Source organism: Lygodium microphyllum, chromosome 10, assembly GCF_053477565.2.
Source record: "Lygodium microphyllum isolate KBCC chromosome 10, Lygodium_microphyllum_v1.1.10, whole genome shotgun sequence".
Classification (NCBI taxonomy): domain Eukaryota; kingdom Viridiplantae; phylum Streptophyta; class Polypodiopsida; order Schizaeales; family Lygodiaceae; genus Lygodium; species Lygodium microphyllum.
The window spans coordinates 115,775,540-115,798,612 of record NC_141144.1 but is presented as its reverse complement, the minus strand read 5'-3'; the positions used below and the strand labels follow the sequence as shown (position 1 = coordinate 115,798,612).

The 23,073-nt window shown below is 43.7% G+C and overlaps 1 protein-coding gene across 1 annotated transcript in view; it reads right to left on the bottom strand.

The window, feature by feature from the left end:
* The window catches only part of LOC148030468 (S3 self-incompatibility locus-linked pollen protein), a 126,609-nt gene that overhangs the window by 22,235 nt on the left and 81,301 nt on the right, over positions 1-23,073 (bottom strand). Inside the window, exons 6-8 of the mRNA XM_087686797.1 lie at positions 17,929-18,023; positions 17,778-17,857; positions 17,178-17,261 (exon numbers count right to left, since the gene is read on the bottom strand). Coding sequence (XP_087542923.1) covers positions 17,178-17,261; positions 17,778-17,857; positions 17,929-18,023 — 259 coding nt within the window. The remainder of the gene's footprint in view (positions 1-17,177; positions 17,262-17,777; positions 17,858-17,928; positions 18,024-23,073) is intronic.

Sequence of the window (23,073 nt, the reverse complement as noted above, 5' to 3'; positions counted from 1 at the left end):
CAGTATTGTTTCATAGGCCACCCACTTATTTGTAATGTTATCTTTACCTTACTGATGAGATGACATTAGACATGGATGTACTCTAGATTTTGTCTCATAGGCCACATTGGCCTTATGTAGACGTTAATATATCTTTTTTTTTCGTAAAGACGTTAATCTCTCTCTCTCTCTCTCTCTCTCTCTCTCTCTCTCTCTCTCTCTCTCTCTCTCTCTCTCTCCCGTGGTCGTTTCCATTGTCTCTTTAGAGACGGATTTGGACCACTATCCAAAGTCATGGATTTTACCAATCAACGATGCCTTGGTCTCTTTCTTCTTGAGATATGACGGCTTCCTGACATGCGCCTTAGGAGTACAGCTACTCCAAGACATCAAGGCCCTTCACAGAGGCAGCTCACAGACTTCTTTGCAAAGGAGACTCAGAAGACTTCAATAAAGTTACAGCCACAGTCCACACGAGAGCCTCTCTCACCGCCACAGTCCACACACAGACAAGGAGTATTGATTGATCGAGCCATTTAGCTTAGCCGATCCAGACGTCCTAGGCCTCGACACAGACACCAACGACAACTTCGTAGGCGGATGCAGGGGATTATTGCTCCGCCTAGAGCTAGGCCCTCCATACCCACATGAGATTGTACCATTTGGAGCTCATTGTTACTAGATAGAGTTCTATGTTTTACACATAGCCATGGTTAGTTTCCTTTCTTATTGTGCTTTGTGCTACATATTTTATCTAAACAGTTGTACCATCTGTCAGAGTGCAACGATGCGGAAGCGTAGGACAAAGACTAAGAGAGAGTGAACACAGAGAGAAGAGAGAGAGAGAGAGAGAGAGAGAGAGAGAAAAGGAGACAATGTAAACGCAGAAAATCTGTGGTGTAGTATGCTTTATAAGAGTGTAGAAATACACAAGGGGGGAGAGGAAATATCTACGTATGTCTCCGACTTGATGACCTTGATCTCCGTCAGCCCGAGCACAGTCTATCTTAGCCAACAGATCTCAAGATCAGAAACTGAAATCACTGAATAATGTGCCAACAATGTGCTGGAGGACTGCTATATAAAGAAGAAATAAAAGGCATAAAATAAACAGGTCAGCTGCATTAAATGCAGCCGACTGCAATAAAATAATGCCTAAAAAACTGTCCGACCGCATTGCAGGCTGCCATGTGGCACCTGCGCACTCTGCTGACGTGGCACTATACTCTGTCTGCTGTCCGACTGCTGACGTGTCCTCTGTAATCTGTCTGCTGTACCAAACCCTAATTGTGCAGAAACCCTAACATAGCCTGTCCAAGGAATGACTCAAAAGCTAACACCCCCTCTCAGATCCTGGACGAGGCATCAGACTGAGGGATCTGGAATGCTGCCGAAGAAGAGCCTGGGGAAGCGCCTTCGTAAACAAATCTGCAAGATTATCCTCCGTCTTGCAATACTCCACATCAATGATTCCATCCAGAAGCTTCTCCCGAATGAAGTGATACTAGATCTCAATGTGCTTCGTCCGGGCATGGAATACTGGATTCCGTACCAAGGCAATGCAACTCTCATTGTCGCACCAAAGAAGAGTAGGACGAGGCTGATGGCAGCCAAGCTCCTCCAACAATCTCCGAAGCCACACAACCTCACATGTGGTGGAAGACGTAGCCCGATACTCCACCTCAGTAGAAGAAAGGGCTACCATGGGCTGCTTCTTGCTACTCCAAGAGATAACACCGTACCCAAGATAAAGCAATAGCCTGTAGTAGACCGTCGGTGCTTCTTCTTATGCCTTCGTCCATGCCCGGATCTTGAGGTTGAAGATGATGAAGTGCTTGATGGGAATGAAGATGGAGACAAGGGTGAAGAATGTCGACGCCTTTAACGATGATGAGGTCTTCCACGAGAAGGGTGTGACTCTTCGTCACTAGAAGAGGGTCCATCAGAGTAGGCGCCGGATGACTTTGAAGAAGAGGATGAGCTTCAACGCGATCTCTTTCTTTGTCTTGAAGTAGAATGGGACTGCCTCTTAGAAGTAGTTGGACTTCTTGATCGGCTCCTTTCATTGGTATGGCTTTGTCTCCTTGAAGCAGATGGGCTTCTTTCCTTGAATTCTTTGGGATTCTCAACTTTTTCTAGTTTGAGAAGTTGCTCACGAATTTGTTGATTCTCCTCTCTAAGACTTTGAATGGCTTGAAGGATAGCACTCGACTGATCCATTGAGACTCTAAGAAAAATATGCTCAAGTGCTCAATGCAAGGGCTGAAAACAAACAAACTTATAATTGTAAGCACTACCAATATTGGGGTGAGGACCGAGCCAAAGCTCTGATACCACTGTAAACGCCCCGAACAACGTAGTATGCTTAATAATTATGATATTCGCTTGTTTTCGAGATTTAATATAAAAGAGAATGAACACTTAAAGCTGAAAATGAAAATTACTCACAAAATTACAGCCATGAAAATGTAAAAGTAATGGAGACAAGATTGAGGGTTAAAGATGGGCCCCGAAGGAATGTATTTATGCTCAACCCAAGTCCCTTAGGGAAGAGCTCAATTACAATCAACCTCAGAGTGAGGAGAAATAATTCTCACTCTCACAAGATCATGCAGAGATGTACAAACACACATGCATTATCTATTATGCAATAATAAGAACTGATTTCTTTATAGTATGAGAGAAGAAAGAGGGAAAATCAGCCTTTCTCCATCGTTGATCAACAATACATGGATAGGGCTTGCTTCTTGTTGCTAAAATGGAAGAAAGAGCTCGAGAAGGAGATGCTGTAATGAATTTACAAGCTTGCTATCCTGTAAAACAGCAGTGATAAAAGAGAGAATTTGGAGGAATTTGATAATGGAAAAGTGGGGGATGATGATGGGGATAGATGGGGCCAGTTTCTGGCTATCTGTGGGTGTTGTACATGAGTTTACAGCAAAGAAAAATGATGTTGAATGAAGAAAAACGAGCTCTTATTTATAGGAGAGGGAAGAGCTAGTACAAAAGGGGAAAGTGGAGTAGTACAAGACAAGTGTCCAGCCACATGTCATGAGATGTGACAAGTGGTGGGACACTTGGAAACTTGTATGACAAGTGTCTTGACACTTGTCTCTTCTCTATGGCCTTCCTTTTTGGATTGAATACTGTCAAGAATAGAAACAACCAAATTTAGTAAGCACAGTTAGAGTACAGAATTTACTATTATTAGAATGGCATCCCTATTTTTTAGGACTAGCATTTTTAGGCTAATTCAAGACTCCTAAAATTTAGAGACCCTCCAATATGGGTGTCATATGAAAGCTTTTTCCATATACATCGCAAAAACGGTATCAAAATCTTCATGTGACTTTCCTATGCACACACATGCACATTGTACAAGCATTTCATGATCATGCCATCTTGTTGATTGTAATTGTCTGTTCTGGCGGATCTAGCCCACTGTTAACCCTCAAACGAATGAAGGTGGAAAATCCGGAAAAGCTAAATAAGAAGACAAAGACAGAGGCCAAGGCAAAGAGAAATGGAAGACAAAGATGCACAAGGAGAAGAGTCCTAAATAAGGGAGAAAGGCGCACAAGGAAAAGTGCAAGTCAAAACCTTTGTAAAAGAGCGTAAGCGCATCATGGTTTAATTCAAGGAGCGCCGGGCTCTCACCCCTGCAATTTGTAAATGTAGATGGGCGGTGGAAAGGAAGCTAGGAAAATAGAAGAACAATGGGAAAAAGGGCCTAGGCTATGGCCGGCCATGTAAAAAGGGGGAAAAGGGGATGACCGCCCAAAAGGGATTTAGGGTTTTGTATATAAAGTTGAAAAGTGAATGAGAAGCTCATTCTTGTATGTGGCCAAAAGTAGCTCTCCTCTTCTTCTTCTTCTTCTTGTTCTTGCTTGCTGAGCTTGTGCTTGAGAGAGGAAGTGTGAGAGTGTGAGGGAGTGAGTGTGTGAGGGTGAGGGACCGAGGAGGAGAAGCTCTCCATCTTCTCCTCTCTTCTTCTCTTCTCTTCTCTTCTCTTGTCTTGCTCGCGGCAATGGAGCTTGGAGCGTGGAGCTTGACGATAAAGCTTGCTTGAAGCTTGCACTTGGATCATGGAGCTATCAGAGTGTGCGGGAGAGGAGGTAACTCGAACGGCACGGAGGTAAGCTCACTACACCCATAGATATGGATGGCGCATCGGCTATATGAGAGGTAGCCATTAGTGCTCGGCTTGGAACGCTTGAAGCAATAAGCGGTCCGTGGGTCTTAGCGGTTGAGTGAAAGCTCCCACATTTTGGTTCCGTTGCTGGGACCAACGGATTCAAGCCTTGAGCACTTGCGCGCTTCGAATCGAGCATCAAAGTAAGGGTTTCCCCGAACCGGTACTTGAGATAGGTAGGAAGTGAGCGGGTTGAAGATGGTATTTGATCTCCTTGGCAAGTAGGTTTTTTGTTTTGTTTGAGGTTTATGTTGTGCGATGGAGTAGTGTAGGTATTTACTTTGTGATTTGGATGCATTAGAGTAGGAGAAAACAAAGAAAAACAAAGAAAATCAGCATTAGGGTTTTTGTGTCAAAACAGGAAAAGAGGGTTTAATTTGCTTGCCGATTTGCATTTTGGAGTTTATTGGCTATTCCAGGTATATACAACTCTTCCCCTCCATCCATAGCTTTGCTCTGGAGATATGTATGACAGGCCGTGACCTGAATCGTGTGATTCGGGCGATTTATCATCGCGCCGGCAAAAAACGTGCCGTGCTCGGCGTGTCCGAGTGACGGCGAGTCCCAGAATCGGCCCTCGGCCCACTACCACTCGGACCACTTAACTCGGCCCGTCCGAGCGACCCACTCGGCCCGGCCGACTCCGCCCAAAAACTCATTCGGCCCATCCGAGCGACCCACTCGGCCCGGCCGACTCGGCCCAAAAACTCATTCGGCCCGTCCGAGCGACCCACTCAGCCCGGCCAACTTGGCTTTCGGACATCCAGATTCGAACTGGCCGAATTTGACATTCGGACCAGTCACATTCGGCCCTTACTACTCGGCCCTCGAACGGTCCGAATCGGACATTCGGCCCCTGTAATTCGGACCTGTTGGGCCGAATTTAGATTTTCTCAGGTTTTAACCTGAAGACAGTGAAGTTAACCGAGAAACCATATAGAGCCGAAACCATATCATAGATCGATCACTGGGCTGAAACTTAGAGCAAATAGTTCAAAATTTGGCTATAAACGGTCCTCCAAATTGCGCATGGTGTTTACCGTAACGGCCCTGCGGACCGGGGGGGACTGCCCCCCCCGGACCCCCGCAGAGGGGGCTCTGCCCCCTGCCCCCTGCCCCCTCCGCACCTCCCCCGAGTAGGTTGGAGAGAAAACGCGCGCTGTGATAGGTCCTTCAAATTTGACCCTAGTATAGCAATGGCTCTACACGAGCATGGAGTCTCGCTTGCAATAGAGCAACCAAAAGCCCGTGCCCGAATAGAGACAAACAGAGACCCTAGAACCTCAATGGGCCAATCTAGCCATCAAGGGCAAAAAGGCCACACCACGAGAACACAAAGACATTGTGTTCATACCATGTCTAGTCAAAGTGGAATGCAACATCAGCAAGCTGCAAATGCCGAGATGACTAGACATGACACTCGGGACGAGATGTGTACCTTGAGCAACACTGCACAGACAACCCAAGACAGTGGTGGAGAATCCACGTCTGGACATGCGAGTGGGGACTCAAGGGTATCTGTCAGAAGGCTTAAATTTACAAGCCAAGACCCGGAAGATGAAGACATAGCACCACGTGCTTATCTTAGGGTCAAACTCACCGCGAAAAGAGAGCATACTATCGATGCTCTGATTGATGAAGGAGCAGATTTCAATATCTTGACCTATGAATCATGGACCCTATTGGGCCAACCGGAGCTCACACTGACTAGTGCAACTCTTAGCCCTTATGGGGGACATCCACAAGCACTCATGGGAAAGTGCAAAATCCTGGCAACAATTGAAACTGAAAGCTTGCCTATCCTATTTCATGTTCCTCCAAATAGTGCTAGCTGCGGGAAAGAAACCCTCCTTGGAAGACCCTTCAAAAGGGCGACCAAATGTGAGGCTGACTATGCAGCACAGAGGATACACCTGACACTACCGGGTGTGAGGATAGTCACGACCTTTAGCAAGGGTGACCTCATCAAACCTCCAAGGAAAGGCAAGCAAGGTGCTGACATAACAGTCAAGCCTGCAGATGAGGCAAGGACTTGTTGGAAGAGTTAATACAAGCACAGGTCGAACAACGAGAACCAGTGAGTGAGGCCATGCCGGAAATAAGAAGGTCAAGAGACAATGTCAAGGATGGCCTTGGGACTTACGAATATCGTAGAAGACCCCAAAGGAAGGCCAAGCCTTATAGACGAAGGCATCGATGGAGAGTCAGCATAACGCTGCGATGGATATCCGAAGCGTTGCTACGTACTCAAGGGTATTATGAAGGCAACCGATGGATTTGGGTACCAAAACCCCTTGTTAAATCTCCCTGGTCGACTGAAGGCCAGATCGTATCAAGAGCAAAGAAGCCTAGGAGGAGATCTAAACGGAAAACCAAGTCTCGAGTCAACAACAAGGGAGTGACCAAGCCCCTCATAGTCGAAATCAAGAAACCAAACGAAACCAATCGGAGGGTAGATCCTCAGCCTAGTGTGCTTGACAAGTAGACATCAGATGTAATCGTTGAGGATACACAAAAGCCGCTAGTGCCCAAAGAGCCTTTGATTCCCCAAGAGGATTGCAAGCATCATAGGCACAACATTGCTCATGGCAAGGTTAAATGCTCGACAAAGCAAATAGCAAAATCATCGAACAGCCACGAGCAAATCTTTCACCCAGTGCCAAGTCCACCTAAGAGTCCTAGATCTCCTACATCCTCTTTTTCCAAACGGACACAGGAAGCACAACAGCAGTTGTCAAGGGCGACTGCTCAATTCCAATCTCTATCTCCATCTAAGCTTCCAAATGTCCAAGAGGTGGGACATGACGCCATCTGTGGCTCTCGACCCAAGGATAGGCATGAGCAACCTAATGTGACTAGATCAACTCATGCTCGATCTACACAGATGAGTGCTCAAAGGGCAACAAAAAACACGGCCACTTCCGATCGCCCTAGGGACTTGACACCACAATCCACCAAGGGTAGACAGCCCACTAAACTAGCTGCTACTACTTCCAATCAGGGATCACAGCAGTCACAGCCCTTGGCTATGACAATGCCCCTTGTGGAACGTGTCCTTAGTAGTTTACCTGTGGAGGAGGTGTCGCAACCAGATCCCTCAACAGCTCCAGCACTTTCAAAGTGCCTAAAGCCTAGGCTGGAGGAGTTCAACACAAGGGAGTCGGCTGAAGGGATAGACTCTCCGAAAAGGGAGGCAGTTGTATCCTCACAACCGGGCATTGCTATTCAGCAGGCCACAGCTGTGTCCCATGAGGACACACTAGAGAAGGGAAATGCTGAGGCCCCACCAAGCACATCACCGGGTGGCCTAGTCCAGAATCCTGAATCAACGAGAGATGCACCTTCACGAACCAGGAAACAAAGGAGAAAACAGCGAAAACAACAGCAATTGCAGGAGGTTGTGGACCCCAAGAACATTGAGACGAAGAGCACCGGAGAGCCAATGAATAAAGCATCGAGTCCACCCACCAATGAATCCATTAATGCCTCTCCTAATAGCGGTGAACCCTCAGACACATCCGTGTGCTCTGAAAAACCAAAGCAACCGTTGCCATCAACAGTTGCTTACAACACTCTATCCACTGACAATAGAACTTGCATTGACCAATCAAGAGTGGATACGTCATCACAACAGGGTGACAAATCTATACCAGTCACATTCAAGAAGAACCATGACAAAATTGCAGCAAAACCTCAGGAGAAACCTGAGAACCCCAAGAGCATAAGAGACCCTAGTGTTGACCAATCTTGCTCATCTAGGCCTGAGCCCCCAGCCATGCTAAAGTCGAAGGAAACTCTTAGAACTTTGCATGAGATAGCAACCGAGCAAGCCCTCGTTGAACATAGGAGTGTCACAGAATGCTTAACTGAGTTGGATGCTAAGCTCAAAGTGGTCGCACATGTCTACGTCCTTGCGGACATGGACACAATCCCCAAAGAGCAACTCGGAGATTACTTGACCTTTCCTCTAACATGGGAAGAACAAGAACATCTTAACGGGCACTACGACAAGCTCCTGCATGAATGCATGCGACTCATCCCTGACGAGGAGACTGACGAACTGCGCTTAACCGTCACGTTCAATGAAATGCTCTGCCGACCGAATCTCGTAGACATAGAGCAACTAAAGCGACTGTCAGCAGGCCAGAGTCAATTTGAGCAGCGTTGGTGCGAAAGCCGCGTTGTAATGGCCGAAATAGGGGCTCAGATCATGACGGTCTCAGAAGAGCGATTGGCCAAATGGCGGTCTCAAAGAGACCCAACCTATGTGGCACCGACTTCCCTTCGAGTGCTGACTGACATTCGGGGTACGGACGAGGCTACAGGGCCCTTTAATTGATAAGGTTCTCACTGAGGAGGAGTTACATATTGCCAGTAGACTCAGTCAAGGTTCCATGCTACTCGACGTGGCAAAATATCTATCAGTATTAAGTAAGCTGCCGTGAATACTGGATGCGTGTGCTACGCTCCGGTACAACCCCGAGTTCTACACTTGGTTCTTATCCTCGTGAAGTGACATGGATTCATAAATATGTATATAAATAAACACTGCTTTTGGTGTCACCGTGTATAAACAATGTCAACACACACAAGCAATGAGAGTCGAGCGCAGGGAGAAGAGGGGGGTCAGATAAACTAAGCTCCTCAAGTCCTCCTCTCATCACACATTCAAAAACCGTGTGACCAGCCCCACCTCCAAGTGAAGGGCATGCACCCCACATTGCCGCCATAGGAAGCCTTGACCAACACTCTGATGGTGTAGACAGGGTGTAGTCCCTTTCTATACACCTTATTCCCTTTTTGGTCTATCCTTTCGAGGATGTGCCCTGTTCCACTCCATGACAACCAGTCCACGCAACTTAGCATGAACTAATATCCGCTAATGACTGGAGGCAACGCGAACATCATCATGGGGGCCATCCCTCTACAACAAACACTGCATGCCTCACCCCTCCCCTCCTTGTCATATGCGCTTCATGAACCACAGCAAAATCCCTTCCATGCAAACAGTTGTATCCTATATCCACGTCTAACCCTTGGATTGCGTCTTGCAGGCTTCCTTTTGTGGTGGAACGCATGGAGAATCATGGAGATCTAACATGCAAAGACGCTCTGCATGAAAGACGGGAGCATGTGGCACGCGCCCCTCCACCGGAGCGCTATGTGTTCACCATCAAGAGGTATGCCAAGAAGCGAGGCCCTAAGCGACACTGTCCAGGGCGAAGGCCGAAGAATCCTCGAGTTAAGAAAGTCGAGACTCAAAATGCGCAACATGTGGCAGTACTAGTGGCACGAACCCCCAGCTCCCACTCGGGCCCCAGATGCTCAAAGGCAGAAAGGGCAGCTCGGGAAAGAGAAGAATTTAATGAATTATTTAAAGACATTCTGAAGACGGTAGCGGGTCGGGACTACACCATTCATGTCCCGGCCGACATGTTCCCTGCTCAACCTCACGGAAGCCCCACACCAGCAGAGCCCCAATCACCCGGCCACCTAGACTCGCCCCGCCTCGTACAAATCGAGTAGCCCATGATGCATAAAGGGCTTATCAAACGCTAACTGGCCATAACTGTTTGTTTTTAAATGGTTAAGTGTTCCCGAGTTGTTAAGTGTTGACATGTTCCCGACTTGTATGAACTTTCATATCTGCATTTAATATATTTCACATCTTTAGCAAAAGAAAAAGCTAATCAAGCGCAGGTGATAAATGTCTAAGTCAACACCATAGAATTCAGATAAGTGATGTCTCCTTGCATTGCACTGGTTTATTATAGTTGCGGCATGTGCCATGCATGTACTCTTATAAAGCAACAAGTGGATACAGGATGAGACAGATCTTTAGGCGAAAGTGTTCAATGCCCGATCACCGCAAGACCATCGACCCCCAAGGAGCTGCGGCAAGGCCACGCTGCCGAAATCACGAATCACCCTTGCCAACCGCCCACATTGCATGGCCCACAACACAGTCCTGGGTCACGCTCCCTTTCTGGGTCAAGCTCTATAGTTGGCTCACGGCAGCCGTTACCTCAATTGTACCAACATCGCATGTGCCGCAAGGAGGTTTGCAATATCTCAAGTATATCTCCCCCTTTCGACAACTGCTTCTCCAACAATGAGGCTAGGACACAATCATCATTGTACTATCCATTTTCTGAGCCTTCGAAGCTTGACATTTTCCAACCCATTGAAAGGCTGATAGCCTCAACATATTGTAATGGTTGTACTCAGACAAGCCAAAAAAAAAAAAAAAGAATGAAAAGAAAAGAAAAGAAAAGAAAAGGAAATGAATGGAAAAATAAGAAGCACCCACGATTACAGCACGGCACCTAGGGGTCCTCAAATTAGGTACGTCTGGTAACCTTAATCGACTAGCTTCCTCCCTAGTCCCCTAGCCCCTTACAATCGCCCACAATTGTTCAGGATACATCAAGGGCAAGACATACCTGGGGAGCTTGTCTCGCCTCGAGTTAGACCTGTCACCCTGACCCACTTGCACACTTCTCTCTTGCGCTCTACCTTAGTACCATTGCAATCAGTGGTGATAAGCACCGCACGATTTGCTATGAAATGTACACCATCCTCATCAAGCAAGTCCAATAGCTTCCAGCTACCCAAAGTTCGGTGTCCCTGTATTCAATTATGCTCCGTCGTGTAGTCACAATGCAAGAGATGTCTCATATACCTTCCTTGTACTTATTCTCAATATGGACAACTTTGCTTCATTCACACATTGTTACGAGAAACTAGCCCATGGTCTTCTAACTACGTGATATCTAAGTATGCACGAGCACTCACCTAATATCTGCACCAAAGTATATACACAGTTTGGATCCTCAAGTGCAGGACAATACTCTCAGCTTGCTTAGAGTTCGACCTGTCTCCCAAAATAATCAAATATATATTGTGCACGATAAGAAGACTAGCACTACCCCTTAGGGAGAGACCACACGAGAGGTTTTCAAATTGCAAGTGTTGAAGACTCCACAGAAAGTGTCGTTCGATCTTCATCAACACCCAACTCTGAATGCTTATCCCTTACTATCCGACAAGCCCGCAAGGGATCATCATGTGCAGAATCTCCAACAAACCAACACTTGTGCCGGCCATCAATTCAATCCCCAATACAAAATAGCCCTACCACACCACCACCAACACTCCTCTACGGAAACCCCAGGCGTCCTTGTCACCCACGTCTTCGGTGCATGCTACAGCCTGCTACCTACGACGGTGAGTGCCATGGGACTGGCACTCGTCTAGGAGGGGGGTAATGTTAACCCTCAAACGAATGAAGGTGGAAAATCCAGAAAAGCTAAATAAGAAGACAAAGACAGAGGCCAAGGCAAAGAGAAATGGAAGACAATGACGCACAAGGAGAAGAGTCCTAAATAAGGGAGAAAGGCGCACAAGGAAAAGCGCAAGTCAAAACCTTTGTAAAAGAGTACAAGTACATCATGGTTTAATTCAAGGAGCGCCAGGCTCTCACCCGTGCAATTTGTAAATGTAGATGGGCGGTGGAAAGGAAGCTAGGAAGATAGAAGGACAATGGGAAAAAGGGCCTAGGCTACGGCCGACCATGTAAAAAGGGGTAAAAGGGGATGACCGCCCAAAAGGGATTTAGGGTTTTGTATATAAAGTTGAAAAGTGAATGAAAAGCTCATTTTTGTGTGTGGCCAAAAGTAGCTCTCCTCTTCTTCTTCTTCTTCTTCTTCTTGCTTGCTTGAGCTTGTGCTTGAGAGAGGGAGTGTGAGAGTGTGAGGGAGTGAGTGTGTGAGGGTGAGGGACCGAGGAGGAGAAGCTCTCCATCTTCTCCTCTCTTCTTCTCTTCTCTTCTCTTCTCTTGTCTTGCTCGCGGCAATGGAGCTTGGAGTGTGGAGCTTGAGGATGGAGCTTGCTTGAAGCTTGCACTTGGATCGTGGAGCTATCGGAGTGTGCGAGAGAGGAGGTAACTCGAACGGCACGAAGGTAAGCTCACTACACCCATAGATATGGATGGCGCGTCGACTATGTGAGAGGTAGCCATTAGTGCTCGGCTTGGAACGCTTGAAGCAATAAGCGGTCCGTGGGTCTTGGCGGTTGAGTGAAAGCTCCCACACCCACATTTCAAGGCATCAATCCTTTCTGTGTGCGAGTCTAACCCTGATATGCGTGAGTTCTGGTCACAGGCGCCCAATCAGGCCATATAGGTGGAAGTGTGAACTATCTTTTCTCTAACCCACCGCGTGGGTCCACCATAACCTGTGACCACTCATCAGTGGCAAGCTCCTAATGCACTTTTCTTTATATCTAATTAGTGCAAAGGAAATAAATTTAATAAATCATTATATAGACAAATTAATGAAAAAGGATACAAATCCTGTTTCTATAGAGTTGTGACAATCACATCATGCAAACAGTTATTTCAATCTCTCTCTCTCATGTATCGAAGGGGAGCACTGTTATGTGTGTCAATAATGCCTCCCATGCATCACAATTTCCAGTGTCCCTATGCCCTTGCAGGATATTCATTGCAACTTCAAATATGATCCGCAAAAGGAACAAATCTGTTTAGACATTCGTGCTATTCAATTCTTTTTAGAACATCTATGCTCTCGCAGAATATTCTCTGTGTTAGGTATTTAGAAGGATTTAATATTTCAGCCATTGCAACTTCAAACTTTCGAGGTATTTTCGATGGCCCATGATGTGGGGTATATAAAAGCAAATATTCTTCTTCTATTGTGTTGGTTGCTACTCTGGCTAAAGGTCTTATGGTCAACATCTTGCTAAAAATTAAGATGATCACATTGTTCAACCAATTAATCAATGGTTAGACAGTCGTTTCTGACATCAAAGGCTTGGGCACATCAATTACTATGCATTGTTGTAAACATCATAAGGAATACTTAAAGTTAACTATGATAATTATTCAGAAAATAACAGCCATATACACATAAAAGAAATAGAGTGAAGGCGAGGGTTGAAAATGGGCATTGGGCAACCCAAGGTTGTGAGGTACAAAAAGTACGATATGGAACGGTCTGATAAATAAGGTACTAACTAGTACCTTAAGATTTTTTTAAGGTATGGTACAATAAAAGTATGTTATTCTCTCATAATAGCTACTTAGAAATTTTTTTTGACAAACAAAGGTAGAGAAGCTACTTGAATCTCAAATAACATAATCCCACAAGGGGATCACATTAGTATAAGAAGCATTTAACTCATCCCAAAGTGCAAATTGGACCAAAAAAGAAGTATCCATTGTAAGATGGTACCTTATGGTACTAATACATAAGGCATGGTACATATAGTATGGTATAGTATTAACCCTCTCGTATGTAGTACTAGTGCAACTATAGAGCAACCCTTCTCCTCACACACCCCCACCCCTAAAAGAGTGCATTTCTGCTAAATCCAAGTCCCTTAACAAAGGAAAAAGTTGTAATAAGTTATATTAGTCAAGTACTAGGTGGTACCTAGTGACAAATTTTGACCTAGAAGATTTTATTAGCCATTGATGCTAGTGGTCACATTAGGAACTGGGCATTAATTAATTAATTAATTAATATCAGTTCATGGACTAATAAATGCTCATGAGTACTTGGATGACAAATTGGCCCAACCAATGTAGTTATTGCATCCCCATATAGTGTCATGTAAGGAAACTCCTTTGCTACATCTCTTGATGGTGCATAACTATAACCAGTTGGTGGAAAATAGCATGTTGCTATATATAACTCTCTGAGTCCATCTTTGCATTCTTGGATCCATAGGTATCATACCTCCGTATCTCTATGTCCAACATATACTCAATCACGGAGCTCCTCCTTGAATAATACAAATACTCCTCTAGATCTGCTAGTCCCCCCCATTGTGCATGATTGGGTCCTTTAATGTTTTGTTTTCTTGTTGCAACTGCTAGACCATGATCACTAGGTATTGCTCCCAAGGGGAAGGCCTTGTTGATTTCAACAATAGCAAGGCTAAATATCCTGGAAAAGCTCGGTTTAGATGATATCTCTACATGTAGATGGGATTGCACAGTTGTTACCATTACCTTGTCCTAGCCATCTAAGGGACAACCCTTTCCCCTCACGTGGCAAGGATTACTCCACCCTAAGGTTGCTGGTTTGTAGCAAGAGCAGTGTAGAACAATGGCAGACCTAAGAAACTGAGAAGAAGACAGTGGTGGGCCGATCAGCAAGGGCAAACAAGGTAGGGGTGAGGCAAGCAAGATAGGGTGGGGCGACACGTGCTGACGTGGGGAGAGAGAGAGAGAGAGAGAAGAGAAAGAAAGAAAGTTATATTAACGTCTACGAAAGGCCAAGGTGGCCTATGAGACCAAAACCTTACATACAAAATGTCCGAGAAACTTTCTAGGTCCCAATAAAGCTACCATCTAATGAGAGATTGACATCTACTAAAGAACAGCCTATGAGACATATCCATGTACAACGGAATATCCTCATGGTATCAGGAAAGTGAAAAGTGACAAATCATATCTAATGTGCAACGAGTGTGAGATCTAGGCAAGCCATCAGTATATACAAGCATGTCCATCTAGGGACGTAAGACTAACTCACGTGTGAGGTACAATAATGCCATGCAAATCTAACTCCATCTAGTGAGGATGGGGGGATATAAGATGCGATAGCAGGGGGGTCCTACAACAAGCTCTTTAGTATCTCTTGAGTACAAAATCTGGCATGGTGGGCCAAGTACATCTCAGATTCTCATGCTATTCTCAAATCCAGGTAACCTCTCACTGATGTGAGTACGGTCACCTTCAGCTAAAGGCATTGGGTCATCGTGCAACTCTAATCTCTTGTGCCCTCCATAGATATACCCCTCTTAATCTCATAGTCCTTATGTCCGTATGTCCCGAATCAATGCTAGCCCCTGATATATATATATATATATATATATATATATATATATATATATATATATATATATATATATATATATATATATATATATATATATATATATAGAGAGAGAGAGAGAGAGAGAGTATGAGGGCCTATAAAGACCATAGCACACATACTATGGAGGTAGGTGGAGGGGAGAATGAGTATGAAACCATTGTTTTTAGAGGGAGAAGGGAGGTGAGTTAGGAGAGAGTAGAGAAGAAATAAGAGGATGAGGTAGAGCTATTTTATGAGTAAAGGGAGGTGGAGATGGTGTTCTCAAAGGGAGAGGGAAGTATATATTTGGAGGAGAAGCAATTTTTAATAAGAGGTGAGGAGAGGTTTTTTTAGAGAGGGAAGGTTGTTTTATATAGCAAGAAGAAGGAAGAAGTCCACAAGAAGAGGATCTATTGTTCATGTACGTGAGACCTCTCGAATTGAGCACATGGAATTTGTACAAGGGAAGGAGACAAGGCCCATGAGGCTCTATTTGTGCTTGTGCAAGAGTTGAAGATCCTACCTACGTGGGTAGGACAAAGAGTTTGTGTTTCTTGAAGCTACAGGAGTAAGCTATTGAGACTCCCCAGTGGGTGTTTCCTTTGTGAGTCTAAGTTCAAGTTTCCATGTTTTGTTTTGGAGCTCTTGGTCTTTGCCATGGAAGATATTGATGTTAACTGTGTATCAACCATGGGATAGTTGTCTGTTTACGCATGAAGACAGAGTACAAAGGAACCTTTATGTCCTCTAAAAAGAGTGTTTTCATTTTCTATGTCCCTAATGCCATGTCTATTCCCATGAGAGAGAGAGAGAGAGAGAGAGAGAGAGAGAGAGAGAGAGAGAGAGAGTGTGTGTGTGTGTGTGTGTGTGTTATGGACATGAGACAAGAAGCGGCAAAAAAAGAAAGCCATCACCACCACATTCCCAAGTCCAAAAATGGCTATATCTAATGAATCTTAAATAACCATAAAATTTTCACCATTGGGCAACTCCTAATAATTTGTATTGCTAGGATTTATCATTTTATAGAAGAATCATCAATGTTAACAGTCATTAAACTGAATCTTAGAAACACCAAAAACAACAAGTTTAAACATATATACAGTGTACACACATCATGATTCATATATTCACTGAAGGTATAAAAGTCATATATATAAATCATGGGCCATCAAAATATAGTTTCCCACCCAAAAATACGAGGAAAAAAGTGCCTTTCTTGGGTTAAATATGCACACATTTCATTGTTGCACAAACATTTCAAGACCGAAACTTCTTTCGTGGTTACCTTGCTAACAACCCATAGTAGATCTCCTCAGACATAGAAAAAGTAAACAGAAAAGTGAGGACATCTATGTGAACAAGAGTATCTAGCTCTCAGACTATCTTAAAGATCTAAAATAGAACCAATGTAGGGATCTCAACACATCTGTTGCAATGTTTCTCCTCATGATGTCAACAGTGATAAGAGTTGATAGCCTGGATTCTTAGCCTCATGGTTACCCCAGGCCATCTAGCTCTACACATGTTTGTGGCTCTGTCAACCAGATGGTCCCATAACTAAGTGTAGCTCGCATTGGTGGTGAGGCTTGTGCTAGTAATGTACCAGTACTAGTAGCCTTCAGCAATGAGAAGTTTACCAGCACCAACTGCCAATAATAGGTGTCAGATCATTGCATTTCTATGTCTGTAAATCTCCTAAAGCTAGAGTCCCAAGCATCTCTGGTCAGGAACCCTATAACCCGAGATAGGAGACCAAATGTGTCATGGAAAGGGGAATGGTCGCAGCCTGGTATTTCAGAGTAGACAGGACAGCTGCATATGTAGTGCCCCTCTGTCTCCACTCCACCTCCATGAACCATCAACATGTCTCAACTCAAAGCTAGTGCAAGGAGGTCTATGACTGGTCTATAACAGATCATATCTAAAAATGAGCTACGCATAACCATATATCTTCTAATGATGAAGAGATACTTAGAAAGGAAGACTAAAGGTAGAAGGCACTGAATCAAACCGTGGGCTTTCCAACTTTTACACAGAACGTGTTACTTGAATAGTGTGAGAGTATCATGGCACTAAGATGCATTCTAAGAAATGTTGCAATAGCTGAGCACAAGCACCTTGAAAACTGCTTGGAGTTCCCCTTGCTTCACGAGGAAAATTCAAGTCATAAAATTCCTTTGTTTGGTAATTGTACAAATAACCTGTGAATACACCATAATAAAAAAACCAGCTGTTAGACTCATGTTTTCAAAGCCAGCTGGCTGGAGTCATCAACGAAAGCAGAATGAAATGACTAAATCCCATCTATCTATCAAAGTCATTTTTTCATGGAATGGAATTAAAAACAGAAAGGTTTAAAATTTAATTTATGCATGTTAAAGAACAGAAACCACAGAACACAGTCAAAGGCAATTCCAAAGCACATGTACATGACATATGAGCACATATCATTGCCTTCTGTATGTAAGTAACATGCCCACCAAAAAATTAAAGCAAACACATAGTATCCATGCAAAATTAGGATTTGCACATGATGTGTGTCATAGATTTTTTTCTAACCTCTCAATAATCAGTTCTAGACTCCGCTGATTTTTTATTTTTTTTTCACAGAATAACCTTTTCACAAAATATTAAATGATGCAGGATTCAGATACATTATCACATGCAGCTGCTAGGAATCAAAGCAATCAGGCTTTTAGTATGGAAATATCTCTTACCTTCCCCCCGAGCATCCAGCAGACTATTCATGAGAATTGTGTCATATCCAACGAGGCTATTTATCAGCAACTGCTGCCATCTGCAAAGTACAAACTTATAAGAATAATCTTTTGATTACAAGCAGATCAATACAATTGAAGTGTCCAGTACCTGTTGCCAAAGCAAGAGTTCCGAGCAGAAATGCTTATGTTAGCAGTACGTACATTATGCTGAGCTTTTGCATCTTCTGGAAGTAATAAATAACCCTGCAACAATATTGTTTTTTGGAGTCATATGCTATACAAATTACTTTGTCATAAATTACTTAAGAAAGTGAAACCCTCATGATACTAGGAAGTCCACTACAATATACGAATCAAAACACTGAATACACAAATCATACTGTCTTTCCTAAGCCTACAACAACACACGACTCAAAATACCGACTGCACAAATCATACTGTCTTTCCTAAATCTGAACCAATATTTAGACTGTCACATAGTAATGATCTCACTTATACTCTAAAAACCAAGAACTCCTCAATCTGTGGGGTAGTCTCATTGATTGTAGTTGGCACTGTCCAAATGATAAATAAAAACACACATCTCTTTCTTCTCTCTCTAATACCTTATATTATTGTGTAGAAACCCAAATAAGCTGACAAACCACCAAGAAGCACATAGGTAAAAAGATAACAAACAATAGATAAAAACACACATCTCTTTTTTCTCTCTCTAATACCTTATATTATTATGTAGAAACCCAAATGAGCTGACAAACCACCAAGAAGCACATAGGTAAAAAGATAACAGAACCCTTCTTACTTAAAAGACCAAGGGTTACATGCAAGATGGGAGATACACGGCCAACCCTGTTTTAGGGAGTGAATATGATTGTCCAAGGGAGGATCTACAACATGAAAGACGACATTCGCAAGGATGACCACAAAACAAGTACATAACCACTATCCCCTTCAGAATAAGGCAAAGCTAGAACAAAGATTCTCCCAACCTCAACTTGAAATCCATTTTTAAACCATGTTGATGTGAGTCCCATCCACAAGGATGGGCAAGGTAAAAGGTGCCATAGGATCAGGCTCCAACACTGCTGTAACCTTTGTTGAGTAAGATACTACCAATGCCACAGAATCACCAGTTGGCTGCAATACACTTATATCTTTCTCCAGATCCATTTATGGCTGACCATCATGTGTACTGAGGGAAGCAAAAGGATTAGATCTCACATCTTATAACCGATTCCTTAGAGGCCCTTCCCAAACCTGGTGCCTTAAGAGGCAAAGTGGTGACACATCCTTTCAGGCAAAGTATCATGGCTTGCATTGATTAGCAAATTGATCAGTCTGTTTGCATTTGTGACATGTGTTGGGGAGTAATGCAGAAAGAAGGACTATGTGGTACATGCATGCAACATCCAACATCACGGAATGCAAAAAATCGGATGTTCATGTGTAAGTTATGATTTCTTTTGCAAATTTAGTACCCTGCCTAGAAGTGATGCAATCAACTGAACATGCGAGTTGACATGAACTGGCAGTACCTTCAGGGTGACTCATACCATTCATTAAGGCAAAAGTTCTGTCATGAAATCAAAGCATGTGCCATGGACCCCAAGCATTACGTGACCCATTCCATCCATTAAGGCAAAAGTTCTGTCACAAAATCAAAGAATGTGCCATGGACCCCAAGCATTACTTGGAAACATACATTGGCAATAATCTAACTTCTAAGAGTCACCCATGCTTGGGAGAAATGTCATTAACACCTTCAAAGGATCAAAATGCAGTACCTAGTAGGGTTTAAAAGAAATACTGAAACAAGCAATGCCCATCTTCATGTGGAACTCAGCTTTAAAATTGTGCTTTGATGTAAGAGTCCCTTTTGCAAAGGTCAGCAGAGGTAGAAAGCAAACTTTCTACAAAGAGCATCTTGTGGCAGTGACAAACTATGACACTCCAATGCTGCATGCCTTCGACGGTAGCTTAGCTACACTAACATTTTTCTCCAAATCCATTTGTGATTGATTATGGATCATGAGAGCAGCAAAAGGATTTAAGGCTATGGCCATTGTTACATCTCATCATGGATGGGTGAGTACCACATAGCCCATTGACCACTGACCATTTGGTTACTAGGGGTCACTAGGAGTGAACAAACATGCTCAAGGCACTTTAGGGTTACCTAGAGGATCTTGTAATTTAAACACATTCAAGGCACTTTAGCGTTACAGCAGCTAGGTTCTATAAATACAGCCCAACATTCATTTGCACACTTTCATTGTGTGATGCATCTTGAACCTGAACCCATAGGCAGCTCTATCCCACACCCATCTGGGGTGGGTTGGTGGGAAGAAATACCTTTTGGACAACAAAATGTGCCCGCTGTACAGCAACAAATACCTACTGTAAATAAACCTACAAATGCAGAAAATAATGCTGGAGAAGATCAGCCAACCATTGCCCATAATGATGAGCTACCGGATTGAAATGCCAGGACAACAAGCTAAAAATGGAAATTTGCAAGCTCAATAGCCAACAAACAATGATCATTGGGTTAGGAGATCGTCTAGTGCTACTAGACAACCTAATAGATATGTTCCTGGTGCAAACAATGTGGCTGATTATGTCATGTTGACAAACTCTGTTGAACCGTCTTGCTTCAAGGAAGCAATGGACAGACAAGACAGCAAGAAATGGTATAAAGCCATGTTGTGAGAGATGGACTCTCTTGAGAAAAATGACACTTGGGACTTGGTGCAGTTGCCTAAAGGGTAGAAAACCCTTCCATGCAAATGGGTTTACAAGATGAAGGTCACTTCTGGTTCCTCGCCAAAGTATAAAGCAAGATTGGTTGCAAAGGGGTACAAGCAAAAACATGGAGTTGACTTTGATGAGATCTTCTCTCCTGTAGTCAAGATGACTACATTGAGAACCATTTTGGGCTTGGTTGCAGCTGAAGATCCATATAGATGGATGTAAAGACTGCATTCTTATATGGTGACCTGCATGAAGACATATATATGCAGCAGCCTAAAGGGTTTGTGGCAAAAGGAAAAGAGAAGATGGTATGTAAACTCAAAAGGATTTGTATAGGTTGAAACACGCACCAAGAGAATGGTATCATAAGTTTAATACATTTATGTAGTCTTAAGGTTTCCATAGAAGTCAAGTGGATCATTGCTTGTACACCAAGAAGGCCGCAAATGGCAACCTGATTATCTTGGTTCTGTATGTTGACGACATGCTAATTGCTGGTAGGAATGCTCATGCCTTGGACTCACTGAAGTAAAGTCTTCATGGCAACTTTGACATGAAAGATCTTGGTGATGCAAAACACATTCTTGGCAGCGTTTCAATATGGAGGGGGGAAAAACAAATGGGGTTCCATTGCCTCCATATGTGAAACTCAGTGCAGAGGACAATCCTACATCTAATGATAAGAAGGCTAAAATGGCCAAGATACCATATACTTCAGCTGTTGGCAGTTTTATGTATGCTATGGTTGCTACACGTCTTGGCATTGCCTTTGCAATGGAAGTGGTTAGCAGATACATGCCAAACCCTGGTAAAAAGCATTGGGAAGCAGTGAAAGGCATTATGAGATACCTCAAAGGCACAAAGGAGTTATGCATCTGTTTTGGAAAGCACAAGGCATCTATCATTGGCTTTACGGATACAGACTATGCTGGTCATGCGGACTGTAGAAAGTCGACTTCTGGGTATGTGTTTACCTTCACAGGAGGAGCAGTCTCTTGGATCTCCAGGCTACAAAAGTGTATTGCATTGTCTACTACAAAGGCAAAGTATGTGGCTGCCATTGAGGCATGCAAGGAGGCTTTATGGCTTTCACGTCTAATGGGAGAGCTTGGCATCACAGAGTTACCTGTTCTCCATTGTGATACTCAAAGTGCTATCATGCTAGCACAAAATCCCGTCTTTTATGCAAAGACGAAGCACATACAAGTGAAGTATCACTTCATTAGAGATGTACTTAACAGCAAGAGTATTCAGCTTGTCAAAGTGCATACAGATAATAATCCTAAAGATCTACTCACGAAGGGTCTTCCAACAAAGAGGTTTGCTCATTGCCAACAAATGATGGAAGTTGGATAGATATATGCATTTTACCTTTGTACATACCTAGACTTGGCTGATTCTTTTCTCCTCTTAAGGCACATTGTCTTTAGGTGGAAGGTTGTTGGGAATAAGGGGCCATCGTGCCTTTTATATGTGCACAGGTGTAAACACACCCTTAGCACATTTGTACTTTCATATGTATCTATCTAAAAACCTAAAGAGGTACACTCGTCATTGTACCCAAGAATGTCGTGCTCACTCTCCTCTCTGCTCTACACTCTCTCTATTGTGAGATAGCATTGCGTGTCTCAATCCTCGCACTCTCTGTCATAACAAAACTCCTATATCTCAAGGATTAGGGCAAGGGTAATGAGCTAGAGGGTGTGTCATACTCTGAACAAATCCCAAATCACAGCAAGACAGCCTCCGAAACAATAGTAAACGCAGCCTGTGTGTGATTGAACCTAATGCAAACGATAGTCTAGAAAGAGTGTGTGCTGCAAACAGAGGCTGAGGAGAGAGAAAATCTGCAAATGTTGGCTGAGATGATGATGGTGACAACTGGAGGAGAGAGAAGACTACAAAATGCAGCAGGGAGGAGATAGAAAACAGCAGCGACAACTGAGGAGAGAGAAAACTCGCACGGCGGCACCTAGGGCCTGCAAACGCAGCAGTATGCTAACATGGCAGGCTGTAGGACAAGTGAATGGGTGGACAGCAGCAATCACCTGACTAGAAACAGCAGCAAATTGATGATGCAGGGCTGGAAACAAGTGCCGACCGAGTGAAGACTGCAATGGACAGCTTGGATGTGATGTTCTCCACGAGCACGATGTGGAGAACAAGCTGAAAACACCTGAAACCTAGAAAAACGAGATTACGGCTGAATGGAGGGCAACATACCTATTTATAGAAGGTTTGGGCCCTCCCAAGTAGGTTTGTGCTTATGGGATACTAACACTCTCTAAGAATGCATTTCTTTTAATAAAAAAGGTTTCTTCCTTAATTAAGCATGTTTTGGGGCTCTTTAAGTGAAGCTAATGCATTTTTAGCTCAAAACAACGTAGGAAAACATTGTGGCAAAGTTCTATTCCTACAAGTAGGCATCCAAGTTCTTCCTTTTCCTTTTTCTAGATGGAACTGTTTTGTACCATCCTTTTTAAATCCAATAGAAACATTTTGTTGGAGACTTTTTTTTTTCCCAACTACACAATATGCCTAA